General features: G+C 40.3%; 1 protein-coding gene across 1 annotated transcript in view; it reads left to right on the top strand.

Annotated features, from left to right (window-relative positions):
* EVA1A (eva-1 homolog A, regulator of programmed cell death) overlaps positions 1-7,009 on the top strand; it is a 77,014-nt gene extending 70,005 nt beyond the window's left edge. Inside the window, exon 3 of the mRNA XM_043917191.1 lies at positions 5,716-7,009. Within this exon, the coding sequence (XP_043773126.1) occupies positions 5,716-6,086 (371 nt within the window). The 3' untranslated portion in view covers positions 6,087-7,009. The remainder of the gene's footprint in view (positions 1-5,715) is intronic.
* The last annotated feature ends 12,190 nt before the right edge of the window (positions 7,010-19,199 follow it).

Below are 19,199 nucleotides of genomic sequence, written 5' to 3'. Positions count from 1 at the left end.
CATCTTTTCTGATCACACCACTATGTGATTAGAAATAAACTATAAGACAAAACCTCTGAAAAACCCAAACACGTGGCAGCTAAATAATATACTACTCAATAACCATTGGATCACTGATGAAATCAAAGAGGAAATAAAAAATACTTAGAGACAAATGAAAACACAATGGTCTAAAACTTATGGAATTCAGCAGAAAGCAGGTCTAAATGGAAAGTTTATAGCAATACAATTTCATCTCGAGAAACAAGAGAAACCTGGAATAAAAACTGTCAGCTCACGCATGCCTAAATGAGTTTGTAAAAGCCCTCTCTTGAAAACCCCTGTGCCTCCTCATTCTGGCACCGGTGCCTCTCTTGGCTTGGCCCACCTCTCCCTTGAGGTGTTCTTATAAGACCTCAGATTCTTCTTAGTGTTCTTAAGAAGAACTGAGGTCCCACAAGCGGGGGGTCCTGTTCAATTCTCCCTGTATCTGCTAATAAAAATAGGCTCATTTGTATCATTTTTTTGGGTTCTGTATATAAACAGTATCGTATGATATTTGCCTGTCTCTGTATGACTTACTTCACTTAGTATGATAATCTCCAGGTGCATCCATGTTGTTGCAAATGACATTTCTTTTTAATGATTGAATAATATTCCAGTGTGTATATGTGTGTGTGTGTGTGTGTGTGTATGTATGTATGTATATCCATTCATCTGTCAATGGAGATTAAGTTGCTTCTATGTTTTGGCTATTGTAAACAGTGCTGCAATGAATATTGGGTTGCATATATCCTTTCAAACCATGATTTTCTCCAGATATATGCTTAGGAATGAGATAGCTAGTTCGTATGGTAGCTCTGTTTTTAGTTTTTAAAAGAACTTCCTTACTGTTCTCTATAGTAGTTGTACCAATTTACAGTCCCACCAACAGTGTGAGAGGTTTCCCTTTTTTCTACGCCCTTTCCACCAATTATTGTTTGTAGACTTTATGATGGCCAGTAGTCAAAGCTATGATTTTTCCAGTAGTCATGTACAGATGTGAGAGTTGGACCATGAAGAAGGCTGTTGTTGTTCGATCGCTCAGTCATGTCTGACTGTTTACAAACCCATGGACTGCAGCACGACGCTAGGCTTCCCTGTCCTTCACCATCTCTCGGAACTTGCTCAGACTTATGTCCATTGAGTCATAATGGGTCCATTATGATGCAGTCGTAAGGTCAATGATGCCATTCAACCATGCCATCCTCTGTTGCCTCCTTCTCTTACCCTCAATCTTTCCCAGGATCAGGGTCATTTCCAATGAGACAGCTCTTCATATCAGATGGCCAAAGTATGGGAGCTTCAGCTTCAAGCTTCGGCATCAGTCCTTTCAATGAATATTCAGGGTTGATATCCTTTAGGATTGACTGGTATGATCACCTTGCTGTTCAAGGGACTCTCAAGAGTCTTCTCCAGCACTGCAATTCAAAACCATCAATTCTTCAGCACTCGGTCATCTTTATGACGTACATGACTATTGTACATATCACATCTGTACATGACTAGTGGAAAACCATAGCTTTGACTATTCAGATCTTTGTCGGCAAAGTGATGACTGTTTTTTAATACACTGTCTAGATTTGTCAGAGCTTTTCTTCCAAGGAGCAAGTGTCTTAATTTCATGGATGCAATCACCATCCACAGTGATTTTGGAGCCCAAGAAAATAAAGTCTCTCACTGTTCCTATTGTTTCCCCATCTATTTACCATGAAGTGATGGGACCGGATGCCATGATCTTTGTTTTTTGAATGTTGAGTTTTAAACCAGCTTTTTCACTCACCTTGTTCACCTTCATTAAAGAGGCTATTTAGTTCTTCACTTTCTGCCATTAGTGTGGTGTCATCTGCATATCTGAGGCTATGGATATTACTCCTGGCAATCTCAATTCCAGCCTGTGATTTATCAAGCCCAGCATTTCACATGATGTACCCTGTACATAAGTTAAATAAAGTAGGGTGATATACAGCCTTGACATACTCCTTTCCCAATTTGGAATCAGTCCATTGTTCCATGTCCGGTTCTAACTGTTGCTTCTTGACCTGTGTACAGATTTCTCGGGAGGCAGGTAAGGTGGTCTGGTATTCCCATCTCTTTCAGAATTTTCCACAGTATGTTGTGATCCACACAGCCAAAGGCTTTAGAGTAGTCAGTGAAGCAAAAGTAGGTGTTTTCTGGAATTCTCTTGCTTTTTCTATGATGCAATGGATGTTGGCAATTTGATCTCTGGTTTCTCAGCCTTTTCTAAATCCAGCTTGTACATCTGGAAATTCTCAGTTCAAGTACTGTTGAAGCCTAGCAGGAAGGATTTTGAGGATTACCTTGCTAGCATGTGAAATGAGCACAGTGGTGCCCTTTTTTGGGATTGGGATGAAAACTTTTCCAGTCCTGTGATCACTGTTGAGTTTTCCAAATTTGCTGGCTTATTGAGTGCAGCGCTTTCACAGCATCATCTTTTTTGGATTTGAAAAAGCTCAGCTGAAATTCCATCACCTCCACTAGCTTTGTTCATAGTAATGCTTCCTAAGGTCCACTTGACTTTGCAGTCCAGGATGTCTGGCTCTAGGTGAGCAACCACACCATCACAGTTATCTATGTTATTAAGATCTTTCTTGTACAGGTCTTCTATATATTCTTGCCACTTCTTAATTTCTTCTGCTAGATCCTTACTGTTTCTGTCCTTATTGTGCCCATCTTTGCATGAAATGTTCCCTTGGTATCTCTAATTTTCTTGAAGAGATCTCCAGTCTTTCCCATTCTATTGTTTTCCTCTATTTTTTGTGCATTGTTTACTTAAGAAGACTCTCATCTCTCTTTGCTATTATTTGGAATTTCATTCAGATGGGTATCTCTTTCCCTTTCTTTGCTTTTCACATCTTTTCTTTTCTCAGACAAACATTTTGCCTTCTTGCATTTCTTTTCCTTTGGGATGGTTTTGGTCACCGCCTCCTGTGCAATGTTATGAACCTCTGTCCATAGTTCTTCAGGCCTTCTGTCTATCAGATCCAATTCCTTTAATCTATTTGTCACTTCCACTGTATAATCATAGGGGGTTTGATTTAGGTCATACTTGGATGGCCTATTCATTTTCCCTGCTGTCTTCAATTTAAGCCTGAATTTAGCAATAAGGAGTTCATGATCTGAGCCACAGTCAGCTCCTGATCTTGTCTTTGCTGGCTGTATAGAGCTTCTCCATCTTCTGCTGTAAAGAATATAATCAATGTGATTATGGTATTGACGATCTAGTGATGTTCATGTGCAGAGTCATCTCTTGTGTTATTGAAAGAGGGTGTCTGCTATGACCAGTACATTCTCTTGGCAAAATTCTGTTAGCCTTTGCCCTGCTTCATTTTGTATACCAAGGCCAAACTTGTCCCAGAGTAACAACTCCAGGTACCTCTTGACTTCCTACTTTTGCATTCCAATCCCTTATGATGAAAAGCACATCTTATTTTGGTGTTAGTTCTAGAAAGTCTTGTAGGTCTTCATAGACCCATTCAACTTCAGCTTCTTCAGCATCAGTGGTTGGGGCATAACTTGAATTACTATGATGTTGAATGGTTTGCCTTGGAAACGAACTGAGATCCTTCTCTCATTTTTGAAATTTCACCCAAGCACTGTATTTCAGACTCTTGTTGACTATGAGGGCTACTCCACTTCTTCTAAGGGATTCTTGCCTATGGTAGTAGATATAATGGTCATCTGAATTAAATTCTCCCATTCATCCATTTTAGTTCACTCATTCCTAAAATGTCGACGTTCACTCTTGCCATCAGAATTCCAATTGTGGTGCTAGAGAAGACTCGAGAGTCTCTTGGACTGCAAGGAGATAAAACCAGTCAATCCTAAAGCAAATCAACCCTGAATACTCATTGGAAGAATTGATGCTGAAGCTGAAGCTCCAGAGCTTTGGCCACCTGATGTGAGGAGCCAACTGATTGTAAAAGACCCTGATGTTGGGAAAGATTGAAGGCAAAGGGAGAGGGAGGCAGCAGAAAATGAGATGGTTAGATAGCGTCATTGATTCAGTGAACATGAGTTTGAGCAAACTCTAGGAGACAGTGAAGGACAGAGGAGCCTGGCATGCTGCAGTCCACGGGGTCATAAAGAATTGGACATGACTTTGCAACTGAACAACAATATTCTGACTGGATGAGGTGATATCTCATTGCAGTTTTGATTTGCATTTCTCTAATAATTAGTGGTGTTGAGCATCTTTTCATGTGCCTCTTGGCCATCTGTATGTCTTCTTTGGAAAAATGTCTGTTTAGGTCTTCTGCCCATTTGTTGTTTTCTTTTATATTCAAAAAAAATGAATTTAATACACCTAACCCTTGGAACATAATAGTATAGCCTAACCTACCTCAAATATGTTTATAACACTTACATTAATCTGTAGTTGGGCAAAATTGTCTAACATGAAGCCTATTTTATAATTAGAATCTCATATAATTTATTGACTACTGTATTGAAAGGGGAATACCAAATGGTTGTCTAGCTTCAGAATGGCTGTGACTGATCACGTGGCTGACTGGGAGCACAGCTTGCTACTACTCCCCAGCATGAGGAGAGAGTATTATACCCTATATTGCTTGCAGAAGGAAAGATTAAAATGCAAAATTAGAAGTACAGTTGCTACTTAAATGCATATTGCTTTCACTCCATTGTGAAGTTAAAAAATTGTTAAGTCCAGCCATTGTAATTCAGGGACACTCTGTATCTCAAAACAACAAGTATTTATTTTCTCTCAGTTTCTGTAAGTCAGGAATCTGGGATTTTCGTAGCTGGGTTCTCTGTTCAAGAGGTCCCAAAAGATTGCTGCAAGACCAGGGTTGTGGCCACCTCAAGGATCCAGCAGGAGATGATTCACTTTAAAATTTTATGTCCCAGTAAAATAAAATGACTTATTACAAATGTGATATCAATAAGTATAGAATACTGACAACATATAACTAAGCAAAAGAAAATTTAGAGGACATATACACATATTCATACACATCCAGGCCCACTTACATGGCTGTTGGTGCAGTCCAGTTCTTTGAAGGTTGTTGGTCAGAGGCCACCCTTAGTTCCTCCCTATGTGGGCCTCTCTGGTACAGTTCACAGCATGGGAACTGCCTGCTTCAGAGCAAATGGGTAAGAAAAAGAGAGCATGAGTAGTTGGAAGTCAGTCTTAGGTTACCTAATCTAAAGTCATCCATCACTTTTGTTAGAAGTAAGTCACTAGGTCCAGCCCTTGGGGGGAAGGTCTTATGTAACAGTATGACTACCTAGAGGTAAGGATCATCTCTGAAGTTGCCTACAACTACAGTTAAAAGATAATTCAAGGAGTTTCAGGAGAAAATTCAGAAGCAAAGATTTTTGTAATATAAGCAAATGGCTTCTTAAGCACAGTTACTTGCTTATAGTAGATGCTAAACGATATTTTTTTCATTTTTTAACTTCTCATTTTGAAATAATTTCAAAGTTAAAGTTGCAAGAATAGTGAAAGAATTCCATACAGTCTTTATCCACACTATTTGTTGAAAATTATATTTGAATACATTATGCTATTTATCACATGAGAAGGCATTATTTGTAGCCATCAAAGCTTTGGGGCCTGGTGAGAGGGGTCCATCCTGTGCTGAAGTCATATTTGCTCTCTTAGTATATAGTTCTCATCTTTCAAATGCTCTCTTTTTCCTCCTTCTCCAACAGAAAATCCCGAGGGAGCAGCTCTGTACTTTGTCTCGGGTGTGTGTGCTGGACTGGTCCTCACCCTAGCTGCCTTGGTGATGAGGAGCTCTTGCCACACAGACTGCTGTCAGCGTTCCCAGAAGCTTCTGAAGGACCAAGAAAGCAGCAGCAACAGCAGCGACAGCGAGGATGGCAGCTTGGATGCAGCATCTGACATCTCGGTCAGGAGACACCGGCGCTTTGAGAGGACTTTGAACAAGAACGTCTTCACCTCAGTGGAGGAGCTGGAGCGAGCCCAGCGGCTGGAGGAGCGGGAGCGTATCATCAGGGAGATTTGGATGAATGGCCAGCCCGAGGCTCCCGGCACTAGGAGCCTGAACCGCTACTACTAGGGGCCGGAGCAGGAACCCACAGCCCACTGTTTAGCTGCCTGGGAGAGAAAGGGCCCCGCAGAGACACTGGGCACTGAGAGTTGAATGCAGTTCTGCTAATGTTATGGTGGCAGAGATAAGCAGGGCACTGTCATTTTTGAGACAGTAAGACAGATTTGTCCCTTTTGGCTACATGGAGAAGTAGAAAAACCAAGTCGTTTTATCAACCTTTCTAGATCTTGGAATGGTGCTGAAAACCCTCTCCAGCAATGTGGATGGAGATTAGAGGAATGGGACTTGTGGTGTGGTTTCTCTTGATTGCTGAGGATCTCAGAAGTTTCTGCAGACTTCATTGCTATGTTTTATTTCTATAGAAAAGGAAATATTATTATAGCAAGAGGGCTAGCGAGAGCAGGGTTACCTTAACTTAGTAAATGCAGCTTAAATGACTGCTTGCCATGGAGGTGATTTTGATCCAGATAGCATGACCCATGCTTATTATTTAAGGCCTATTTTCAAATCTTATATTGTAATTGCAACCTCTTCCATTTTAAATGGCACCTCAGGGATTAAAATCCTGTTTTTTATTACAGTTACCACTTCACTCATGAAAATGAATAATGTATTATAGGAGATGTGTCAGTGAACTAGAAAAATGTCAATAACCTCAAAGGATGAAGGGTTTTATTTTAAATAGCTTCTAAGGACTATATTAACATGCATTTAATGCTGTATGCATTTGAAAATGCAGCAGCAGAACAAAAGCTGTGTCTCCCCCCTTTTGGAGAAAAGAAAACTTTATGACTCTAGATAATCATGACTTTAAACATTTTGTTAAAAAAATAAAAACCATGTTTGGATTTATAGTAAGAGAATGGGAATGGGAGGTGAGGAATAAAGCCAAAACTAGGTTGGGATAAAAAATAAAAGTTACATAAAATCTTTTTTGCTTCATGTTTTGTTTCTGTGGTTACACTTACTTTAAACAGCAGCCCTTTTATAGGTGAGTATGGTCTTTTGCCTGATCCTTCAAATAACTGGAGAATTTTGAGAAACAGAGAAACCAGAAAGTGGAGAAATGACACCCAGGGGCTTGTTATTTTATGTATGTTTCTATTATGATTACAGTGTAGTTGAGTGATTGCTAAGTTGATATAGGACTAGAAGACTTACCAAAGGATAGAAATAATAGGGTGTCCTCATACGGAGAGGGGAAGTTGGTAAGGAAGGGAGGCAAGGCTGAACCACATTTAGAAATGGGTTACAGAGGAGGATGCAGCAGGAATAATGTTAGTTCTGTGTGACTGTCAGATCCCTTTTCTTGCCATGTAGTAGATTCCTTAGTCTGTCTGGATACTCCAGAGCCTTCCTACTAGATTTCTCCTGTTCATTGGCTTTGTCATCATACCTGAGAGGCTGATTGGGAGACTTTCTCTGCTGGACTCTCTATTAATGATACTTTGGCAACCCACTCTCTGTGATAGGGGCTTGGAAGTCTTCCTTAAGGACTGAGAAGTTACAAATACATGTTTCCCAAGGGAGCAATAGTTTGCTTGAAATCCTCAGTGGCTGGCTTGATTATACCTTTTTGAGTGACCTAATTGGCAACTGCCCAAAATCTTGTTAAATCAAGCATTGCTGAATCTGGTTTCAGCCCCTTGCCAACAAGTACAGGAATCATATCATTTCCCCTGAGCATTATATTAATATCATCTATACTGGTCTCTGCCTCTTTTTTAATTTTTAAATTTATTTTATAAATTAATTTTTATTGGGGTAGTTGCTTTACAATGTTGTGTTAGTATCTGGCTGTACAGAAACATGAATCAATCATACATATATCTACTCTTTTTCAATTTCCTTCCCATTTAGGCTACCACAGAACATTGAGTAAGAGTTCCCTGTGCTATACAGTAGGTTTTAATTAGTAATGTATATATTTCAGTCCCAATCTCCCAATTTATCCCACCCTGTCCCTTCCCCTGTTGGTAACCATAAGTTCTCTACATTTGTGACTCTATTTCTACTTTGCAAATAAGCTCATCTCTACCATTTTCTAGATTTCACATGTAAGTGTTACTATATAACACTTGTTTGTCTCTTTCTGATTTCACTCTGTATGACAGTCTCTAGGTTCATCCATATCTCCACAAATGGTACTATTTTGTTCCTTTTCATGGCTGAGTAATATTCCGTTGTTTATTTGTACCACATCTTCTTTCTCCATTCCTCTTTCGGTTGACACTGAGGTTGCTTCCATGTCCTGGCTATTGTAAATCATTCTGCAATAAACATCAGGATGCATGCATCCTTTTGAATTATGGTTTTCTTAGGATATCTGCCTAGAAATGGGATTGCTAGGTCATATGGTAGCTCTGTGTTTTATTTTTTAAGATATCTCCATACTGTTCTCCACAATGGCTGTGTCAATTTACATTTCCATCAACAGTTGTGGGATGGTTCCCTTTCCTCCATACCCTTTCCAACATTTATTGTTTGTAGAATTTTTGATGATGGTCATTCTAGCTGGTGTGAGGTGATACCTCATTGCAGTTTTGATTTGCATTATCCAATAATTTAGTGATGTTGAGTTTGTTTTCATGTGTTTGTTGGCCATCTGTATTTTTTTCTTTGGAGAAATATTTTGGTCTTGTCCATGTAGGTCCCGTGACCGCTTTTTGATTGGGTGGTTTGTTGTTTTGATATTGAGCTGAATGAGCTGTTGTATATTTTGGAGATTAATCCCTAGATGGCTGTGTCATTTGCAAATATTTTCTCCCATTCTGAGGGTTATCATCTTATTTATGATTTCCTTTGCTGTGCAAAAGCTTTTAAGTTTAATTAGGTCCCATTTGCTTATTTTTGTTTTTATTTTATTTTCATTACTGTAGGTGGTGGATCAGAAAAGATCCCATTATCACTTATATCAGACAGAGTTCTGTCTATATATTCCTCTAAGAGCTTTATAGTATCTGGTCTAACATTTAGGTCTTCAATTTGTGTGTGGTGTTAAAGACTGTTCATTTTTTAACGTGTAGCTGCCCAGTTTTCCCAGTATCATTTATTGATGAGACTGTCTTTCCTCTATTGTATAGTCTTGACTCCTGTGTTATAGATTAATGGATCATAGGTGCATGGGTTCCTTTCTGGCCTTTCAATCCTGTTCCATTGAGTTATATTTCTATTTTTGTAGAAGTACCATACTGTTTTGATGGGCTGTAGCTTTGTCACATAGGCTAAATTCTGGAAGCCTGATTCTTCAAACTCCGTTTATCTTTCTCAAGATTGCTTTGACTATTCAGAATCTTTCGTGTTTCCATACTATTTGTAAAATTTTTGTTCTAATTCTGTGAATATTGCCATTGGTTATTTGATAAAAATTGCATTGAATCTGTAGATTACTTTGGGTAGTATAGTGATTTTGACAGTATTGATTCTTCCACTTCAAGAATATGGTACCTCTCTCCATCTGTTTGTGTCTTCTTTGATTTCTTTCATTAGTATCCTACAGTTTCTGATCACAGGTCTTTTGCCTCCTGTGGTAGGTTTATTCTTAGGTTTTTTATTCTTTTTATTGCAATGGTAAATAAGATTGTTTCCTTAATCTCTCTTTTTGATCTTTCATTGTTAGTATATAGGAATGCAAGAGACTTCTGTATGTTAATTTTATAGCCTGCAACTTTACCAAATTTATTGAGGAGCCCTAGTAGTTTTCTGATAGCACCTTCAGGATTTTCTATGTATAGTACTGGGCTTCCCTGGTGGATCAGTGGTAAAGAATTTGAATTCTGTGGGAGAAGGCGAGGGTGGGATGATTTGAGAGATTAACATTGAAATATGTATATTACCATATGTAAAACAGATGACCAGAACAAGTTCGATGCATGAGCAGGGCATTCAAAGCTGGTGATATGGGACAACCCAGAGGGATGGGGTGGGAAGGGATGTGGGAGGAGGGGTTCATGATGGGGGACACATGTGTACCCAATGCTGATTCATGTTGATTTATGGCAAAAATCATCAAAATATTACAAAGTAATTATTCTCCAATTAAAATAATTTAAAAATTAAATTAAATATAACTTAAAAGGCAAAAAAAGAAACTCACTGCCAAGCAGAAGTCACAGACTTGACTCCTGGGTCAGGGAGATCTCCTGGCAAAGGAAACAGCATTCTTGCCTGTATTCTTGCCTGGGAATTCCCATGAACAGGAGAGCCTGGACAATCCAAGAGGTCACAAAAGAGTTGGACATGACTTAGCAACTAAACAACAACATGTATAGTATGTCATCTGCAAATAGTGACAGTTTCAGTTCTTTGTTTCCAATTTGAATTCCTTTATTTTTTTCTTATCTGATTGCCATTCTAGGACTTTAAAGCTATGTTGAATAAAAGTGGCAAGAGTAAACATCCCTTGTCCTGTTCCTAATTTTAAAGAGTTTTTCAGCTTTTCACCTATGTTGTTAGCTGTAGGTTTGTCATATATGGCCTTTATTATGTTGAAGTAGGTTTCCTCTAAGCTTACTTTCTGGAGAGTTTTCATATATGGGTGTTGAACTTTGTCGAAAGATTTCTCTGCCTCTATTGAGATGCTATTATGGTTTTTATTCTTCAATTTTTCAATATGATGCATCACATTGATTGATTTGTATATATTGAAGAATCCTTGCATTTCTGGGATAAAACTTATTTGGTCATTGTGTATGATCCTTTTAATGTGTTGTTGAATTCTGTAGGCTAGTATTTTGTTGAGGATTTCTGTGTCTACGTTCATCGGTGATATTGGTTTATAATCTTCTTTTGTGATATCTTTGTCTGGTTTGGGTGTCACGGTGATGGTGGCCTTGTAGAATGAGCTTGGGAGTATTCCCTTCTCTGCAATTTTTTTGAAGCATTTGAGAAGGACAGGTATTAGGTGTTCTCTAAATGTTGGAAAGGATTTCACATATAAGTCATTTGGCCCTGGGCTTTTGTTTATTGGAAGATTTTTTTAATAAGCGTTTCAATTTCACTACTTGTTATTGGTCTGTTAATGTTTTCTATTTCTTCCTAGTTCAGTTTCTGTAGGCTATATCCTTCTAAAAATCTTTCCATTTCTTCTAGGTTGTCCATTTTATTGGCATATAGTTGCTTGTAGTAATCTCTTATGATTTTTTGTATTTCTGTGGTAGCCATCATAACTTTTCCATTTTCATTTCTAATTGTATTGATTTTTTAAAAACTTTTAATTTGTACTGGGGTTTATAGCCAGTTAACAAGCAATGTTTAATTTTATTGATTTGTTTTTTTTATGTATTTTATGTATTTGGCACCACCAAGTCTTTGTTCTGGCACACAGGATCTTAGATCTTCTTTTTAGCATGTAGGATCTTTAGTTGTGTCGTGTGGGATCTAGTTCCCTGACCAAGGAGCAAACCTAGGCCCCCTGCAATGAAACCATGGAGTCCTAGCCACTGGACCTCCAGGCAGGCCCCTAATTGTATTGATTTGAGTCTTCTTTCTTTTTTCTTGATGAGTCTGGGTAAATACTTAAGAATTTTGTATATGTTCTAAAAGAATCAGCTTATATATGTTTTTATTTTTTGCTTTTTAAATTATGAAAACATGATAACACATTTACAGGAGACTTGGAAAACAAAGAAGGTTACATATGGTTCTACTATATATTACAATTATTTTTTAAATATATAAATTAAGGTTTTTAGTTGGAGTTTCAATGTCAAACACTCAAAAATTAATGGAATGAATAGACAGAGAAATAGAAAGATATAGTAGACCTAAAAAGCACTATGAACAAATTCACCATAATTAAGATTTATGCAATTTTCACACAACAGTAGGATACAAATTCTATTCAAGTTCCCATAGACTATGAACTAGGAGACACTAGAATGTATCCAGAAACATAAGACCAGGTTCAAAAATTTCATAGTCTAAAGCTATTGAAATTATAGAGTCTGTTCTCTTAACACTGTGGAATCATGTTAGAGATCAATATCAAAACCTTTTGAAAATAACCCACATATTTTCAAGTGCAATGTGACATTTACCAAGAGAGATCTTTGACTTAGCCATTGAAAGCCTCAATAAAGTTAGTAGACTGAAAAACCACAGAGGGTGATTGCAGAGAAGAAAGCTTTTAAATGAGAAATTAATATCAAAGATACCAAAAAAATCCCCATGTGTTTGGAAATTAAACCTTCACTTTTAAATGATGGGCATATCTAAGAAGTCATAACAAGGAAATAGAAGCTGTGTGAGAACCAGCTTTTAGTTTCATCGATATTGACTATTTTCTTTATTTCCATTTCATTTTTCTGCTCTGATCTTTACGATTTCTTTCCTTCTACTAACTTTGGGTTTTCATTTGTTGTTATTGCTATTGTTGTTCTCCTTTCTCTAGTTGCTTTAGGTTTAAGGATAGGATGTTTATTTGAGATTTTTCTTGTTTCTTGAGGTAGGATTGTTTTGCTATAAAATTCCCTCTTAGAACTGCATTTGCTACATCCCATACATTTTGGATTGTCATATTTTCATTGTCATTTGTCTCTAAGTATTTTTTCATTTTCTCTTTGATTTCTTCAATGACCCACTGGTTATTTAATGACATATTGTTTAACCTCCGTATGTTTGTGGGTTTTACAGCTTTCTTTTTTCTGTAATTGATTTTTAATCTCATAGCATTGTGGTCAGAAAAGATGCTTGATATGATTTCAATTTTCTTAAACCTACTGAGGCTTGATCTGTGACACAAAATGTGATCTATCCTGCAGGGTGTTTTGTGTGCACTTGAGAAAGTGTGTTCTGCTACTTTCAGATGAAATGTCCTATAAACATAAAATAAGTCTATCTGTTATAATGTACCATTTATGGCTCATGTATCCTTATTAATTTTCTGGCTGGATGATTTGTCCATTAGTACAAGTGGGGTGTTAAAGTCCCCCACTACTGTGTTACTGTTGGTATCCCTTTTTTATTTCAATTAATGAATTGTGTTGCTCAGTTACTCAAGTCATGTCCAACTCTGTGTGACCCTATGGACTGCAGCATGCCAAGCTTCCCTGTCCATCACCATCTCCCGGAGCTTGCTCAAACTCATGTCCATTAAGTCAAACTTAAATTGAAGAAAGTAGGGAAAACCACTAGACCATTCAGGTATGACCTAAATCAAATCCCTAACAATTACACAGTGGAAGTGAGAAATAGATTTAAGGGAGTAGATCTGATAGATTGCTTGATGAACTACGGGTGGAGGTTCATAACATTGTACAGGAGACAGGGAGCAAGACTACCCCCAAGAAAAAGAAATGCAAAAAAGCAAAATGGCTGTCTGAGGAGGCCTTACAAATAGCTGTGGAAAGAAAAGAAGCAAAAGGCAAAGAAGAAAAGGAAAGATATACCCATTTGAATGCAGAGTTCCAAAAAATAGCAAGGAGAGATAAGAAAGCCTTCCTCAGTGATCAATGCATAGAAATAGAGGAAAACAATAGAATGGGAAAGACTAGAGATTTCTTCAAGAAAATTAGAGATATCAAGGGAACATTTCATGCAAAGATGGGCTCAATAAAGGACAGAAATGGTATGAACCTAACAGAAGCAGAACATATTAAGAAGAGGTGGCAAGAATACATAGAAGAACTGTACAAAAAAGATCTTCACGACCCAGATAATCACGATAGTGTGGTCACTCACTTAGAGCCAGACATCCTGGAATGTGAAGTCAAGTGGGCCTTAGGAAGCATCACTATGAACAAAGCTAGTGGAGGTGATGGAATTCCAGTTGAGCTATTTCAAATCCTACAAGATGATGCTGTGAAAGTCCTGCACTCATATGTCAGCAAATTTGGAAAACTCAGCAGTGGCCACAGGACTGGAAAAAGTCAGTTTTCATTTTAACCCCTAAGAAAGGCAATGCCAAAGAATGCTCAAACTACTGCACAGTTACACTCATCTCACACGCTAGTAAAGTAATGCTCAAAAATTCTCCAAGCCAGGCTTCAACAATATGTGAACCGTGAACGTCCAGAAATTCAAGCTGGTTTTAGAAAAGACAGAGGAACCAGAGATCAAATTGCCAACATCTGCTGGATCATTGAAAAAGCAAGAGAGTTCCAGACAAACATCTATTTCTGCTTTATTGACTATGCCAAAGACTTTGACTGTGTGGATCACAATAAACTGTGGAAAATTCTGAAGAAGATGGGAATACCAGACCACCTGACCTGCCTCTTGAGAAATCTGTATGCAGGTCAGGAAGCAACAGTTGGAACTTGACATGGAACAGCAGACTGGTTCCAAATATGAAAAGGAGTACATCAAGGCTGTATATTGTCACCCTGCTTATTTAACTTACATGCAGAAGTACATTATGAGAAACGCTGGGCTGGAAGAAGCACAAGCTGGAGTCAAGATTTCGGGAAGAAATATCAATAACCTCAGAAATGCAGCTGACACCACCCTTATGGCAGAAAGTAAAGAACTAAAGAGCCTCTTGATGAAAGTGAAAGAGGGGAGTGAAAAAGTTGGCTTACATTAAAAAGAATACATTTGAATCAGTTCTAATGAGATGGATAAAACTGGAGCCCATTACACAGAGTGAAGTAAGCCAGAAAGATAAACACCAATACAGTATACTAATGCATATATATGGAATTTAGAAAGATGGTAACGATAACCCTATATACAAGACAGAAAAAGAGACACAGATGTATAGAACAGACTTTTGGACTCTATGGGAGAAGGCGAGGGTGGGATGATCTGAGAGAACAGCATCAAAACATGTATATTATCAAGTGTGAAACAGATCGCCAGTCCAGGTTGGATGCATGAGACAAGTGCTCGGGGCTAGTGCACTGGGATGACCCAGAGGGATGGGATGGGGAGGGGGATGGGGAACACATGTAAATCCATGGCTGATTCATGTCAATGTATGGCAAAAACCACTACAATATTGTAAAGTAATTAGCCTCCAACTAATAAAAATAAATGGAAAAAAAAAGAAGACACAGAAGCCTCTTAGTCTTTTCTAGAAAGATTTTGTAAAAAAAAAAATAATAATAATAATAAAGAAAAAGTTGGCTTAAAGCTCAACATTGAAAAAACTAAGATCATGGCATCTGGTCCCATCACTTCATGGCAAATAGATGGGGAAACAGTGGAAACAGTGGCTGACTTTATTTTTGGGGGCTCCAAAATCACTGCAGATGGTCACTGCAGCCATGAAATTAAAAGACATTTACTCCTTGGAAGGAAAGTTATTACTAACTTAGACAGCATATTAAAAAGCAGAGACATTACTTTGCCAACAAAGGTCCATCTAGTCAGGGCTTTGGTTTTTCTAGTGGTCATGTATGGGTGTGAGAGTTGGACTATAAAGAAAGCTGAGTGCCAAAGAATTGATGCTTTTGAACTGTGGTGTTGGAGAAGACTCTTGAGAGTCCCTTGGACTGCAAGGAAATACAACCAGTCCATCCTAAAGGATATCAGTCCTGTTCATTGGAAGGACTGATGATGAAGCTGAAACTCCAATACTTTGGCCACCTGATGTGAAGAGCAGACCCTGATGCTGGGAAAGATTGAGGGTGAAAGGAGAAGGAGATGACAGGATAAGATGGTTGGATGGCATCACTGACTCAATGGACATGAGTTTGAGTAGGCTCCGGGAGTTGGTGATGGACAGGGAGGCCTGGCGTGCTGGAGTCCATGGGGTTGCAAGGAGTTGGACGCGACTGAACTGAACTGAACTGAACCGCTTGCCCTGGGTACTAGATAGGCATGAAATAATGCTGCCACCTTGTGGATACTGCATATAACAACAATTTAAAAACCAGTGCTGATGGGCTCTTAACATTCATAAGCCCTGTGGGGCTTCTTCCCAGGTGGTACTATGGTAATGCAGGAGATGCAGGTTCAATCCCTGGGTTAGGAAGATCCCCTGGAGTAGGAAATGGGACTCACTCCAACATTCTTGCCCTGGGTGATCCCACGGACAGAGGAACCTGGCTACAGTCCATGTGGTTGCAGAGTTGGACATGACTGAGCACACACTCTAGATGGAAAAAAAAAAAAAAGAAAATCTCAGCAAAGAAATAGAAGTACATCTTTTTAAAAGAGCCAAATGGAGGGAACTTCCTTGGAGGTCCAGTGGCTAAGACTCTATGCTCCCAATGCAGGGGGCCTGGATTCAATCCCTGGTCAGGGAACTAGATCCCACATGCCACAACGAAGATCGAAGACCCCACTTGTTGCAGCCAGGACCTGGCACAGCCAAATAAGTAAAATTTTTGAAAAGAACCAAATGGCAATTACAGACTTGAAAAAAAAAAAAAACGTAATAGGTGAAATTCTAAAATTCACTGGCTGAACTCAGTAGCAGAGGGGAGATGAGAGGATAGAGACACAGAAGCTGACTTTCAGAAGAATTTATAGTAACCTTTCAAGGTTGACCTTTCAGAAGAATTTATCTGATCTGCGTGACGGAGAGAAAACAGACCCCATGCAGGCAGGGCTCTGTGATGACCATTTTGCAATATGTACAAATAGTGAGTCATTATGCTAGACACCTGAAACTAACACAATGGCACATGTCCATTATGTATCAATGAAAAAGATATGAGGAAGTCTATAGACCTTCACCAGTTAATTTGTAGAACTTCACCAGTTAATATTTTGTGTTATGAACTCTATAATAATAATGAGTTCCATGACTTTCTTATTGTCACTCAATTCAGAGGCTTCCAGAGGCACTAGCAGGAGCTGTAGGGTCACCTGTATGCAGCGAAGTGCCTACTAAGGACACACTAAATAATACTTCTCACTCTTTTTCTTTTTAAATTATTATTTTGGTTGAACTAGGTCTTTGCTGCAGCACACGGGCTTTCTCTTGTGGCAGTGTGCATGCTACTCTTGTTGCAGACCGTTGGCTCTTGAGCGCTCAGACTTCAGTAGTTGCACCTCGTGGGCACAGTTGCCCCATGGCATGTGGAATCTTAGTTCCCAGACCAGGAATCGAATCTGAGTCCCCTGCATTGGAAGGCGGCTTCTTAACCACTGAACCACCAGGGCAGTTCTCTGACTCTGCTTTATCTTTTCTTTCAGCAGCATCTTCATGCAAGGGTCATAAAGCCGTTTGTTGCTAAATGAATCTTCATGCTGCTCCTTCAGAAGGAAGGAGAGGGGAGGCCGTCTTTATCTGGGGGTGGGAGGGAGAGCGGTATTTAGACTGAGAGGAAAGATCTGGAGGGCAGGGGTCTCCTGGGCCATCCTGTCTCTGCCACTGACACACACAGAGTCTGAGGGTAAGACCCCTGAGTTTGGATTACAATTCTTCATTCGTGAAGTGACCATAATCACCTTCCCAGTCCTTCCTTCATGAGGAGGTTCAAGGAATCTAAGCAGTTTGAGTAAGCGTGCTGTTTCCGTGTGTCCACACAGGACTTGGTCTCAGAAGCTCATGAGATGCTCATGAAATGTTGGATCTCCTCCTTCCACCTACAGTCATCCCTTCCCCATTGTTCCTCAATCCAATCATAATTCCTTACTGAAATCTCAGATTGGATGGGGGCTTTCTCTGCATTCCTTTCTGCCTCTTGGAGACAGTCCTGATATCAGCCTGAAAACCGCTGTGAACTTTTTGAAGGAAAATAACAATTTGGGGTTTTGAATTATGACCCAAACACTCATTCAGAAAGTCCATGTTTCTTGGTGGTAAGCATGCTCGACTGAGGGTCAAGGAGGAAGGGAAACACAGGAGCCAAGAGCAGGAGAAGGGGACGGGAGCGGGGTGGAAGGAAGGACCACACTGATGTGGGAGGGAAGGGGGGCGGCTCTCAGGCTGCCAGAGCTCCTCCCGGCAAGGACTGCACATGGGATGGGACGATCCTCCCTGTTCTCCACAAAGTGCTTTGCTGTCTTTTGGTTTCAAATACCTAGGAAGAGCTGTGCCTGCAGAAGGGCCACCAGCAGAGCGAGGCCACACAGGCTGGGGGAAATTCTCTATCTCTGCTCCTGGGCCTCATGCTCACCAGCAATGGGCCAGGCACCCCAAGGACGGAGGCTGTCCTTGGTTTCTTTATCTGCTTCTGTGTTCCTGGAATTGACTGAGTGTAACTAATCGATTATCCCACTTTCTATCCAGAACAATCACACATCAGGAAGGAATGTCCTCGATGAAACTGTCAGATATTCCCTCTGTGGCCTCAACCCGCTATAGCCATTCATTTTCCTCTGGAAGAAGTGAGCCTGGGGGCACAACCACTCCTCTGCCTGTTCCCGGAGCCAGCAGCTGAGTCACAGCCCCACCGACTCCCCGCGTCCCCAGCGGCTGTAACATCAAGTGGGTTTTTCTGGTTGGGTTTTTCTGGTTGGCTCCTCACTCCAGACCATCACTCCTCCTCCCTGATCCCCCACTTCAACCTCTGAGGTTCAGACTCCGCAGGTATCACCCGGTCCCAGAGAGGTTTGCTGTCTCCCCAGGCCACGTGTCTCTCAGAGGCCACACGGCTCTGGGTTTTCATTGCATATGAGGGTGAGTCCTCCCACACCCGGTCCTCTCATTTCCTACCAGTCCTCTCTTCCAGCAACCTGCCAGAAACAACAGCCTGCCTGTTTCCAAATTTCGTGGTCAGCTCACCTCTCAGAAACATGTGACACGGGTGGTCACACCTGGCTTCTTGATGCACCTCCCTCCAGTGGCCTCCGGGTCTTCCCGCGCCCACCCCTGACGGTCTCCTCGGGTCTCGTGGCCTGAAATACCACCCACCTGCTGGCCACTCCCAAGTGCGTCCAGCTCAGATTTTCCTCCCAGCTCCACACTCGTGTATCTAGTAGCTTATCTGACCTCTCTGCTTGGAAAGCTGACAGACACCCCCAAGGCAGCATCCCAGAGCTGAACGCCTACCCAAGCTCTCCTCCAGAAACCGGCTTCATCTCAGACAAGGCCAGCTCCGCCCTTCGTTTGCTCGGGGCAAAACTTGGAGTTGCCTGGACTTCTTTTCCTTCCACATCTTACATCTGATTGGGCAGGCTCTGCAACCACCACGTATCTTGACTGTATTTCTCACCACTGCTACATCCCAGCCCTGGTCCCAGTACCACTGAACTCAGCAGGATCACGCAGCCCTGGATCCCTTCTCA

Source organism: Cervus elaphus, chromosome 11, assembly GCF_910594005.1.
Source record: "Cervus elaphus chromosome 11, mCerEla1.1, whole genome shotgun sequence".
Lineage (NCBI taxonomy): Eukaryota > Metazoa > Chordata > Mammalia > Artiodactyla > Cervidae > Cervus > Cervus elaphus.
The sequence above is the reverse complement of the archived record's forward strand: the minus strand, read 5'-3'. Positions and strand labels throughout refer to the sequence as shown.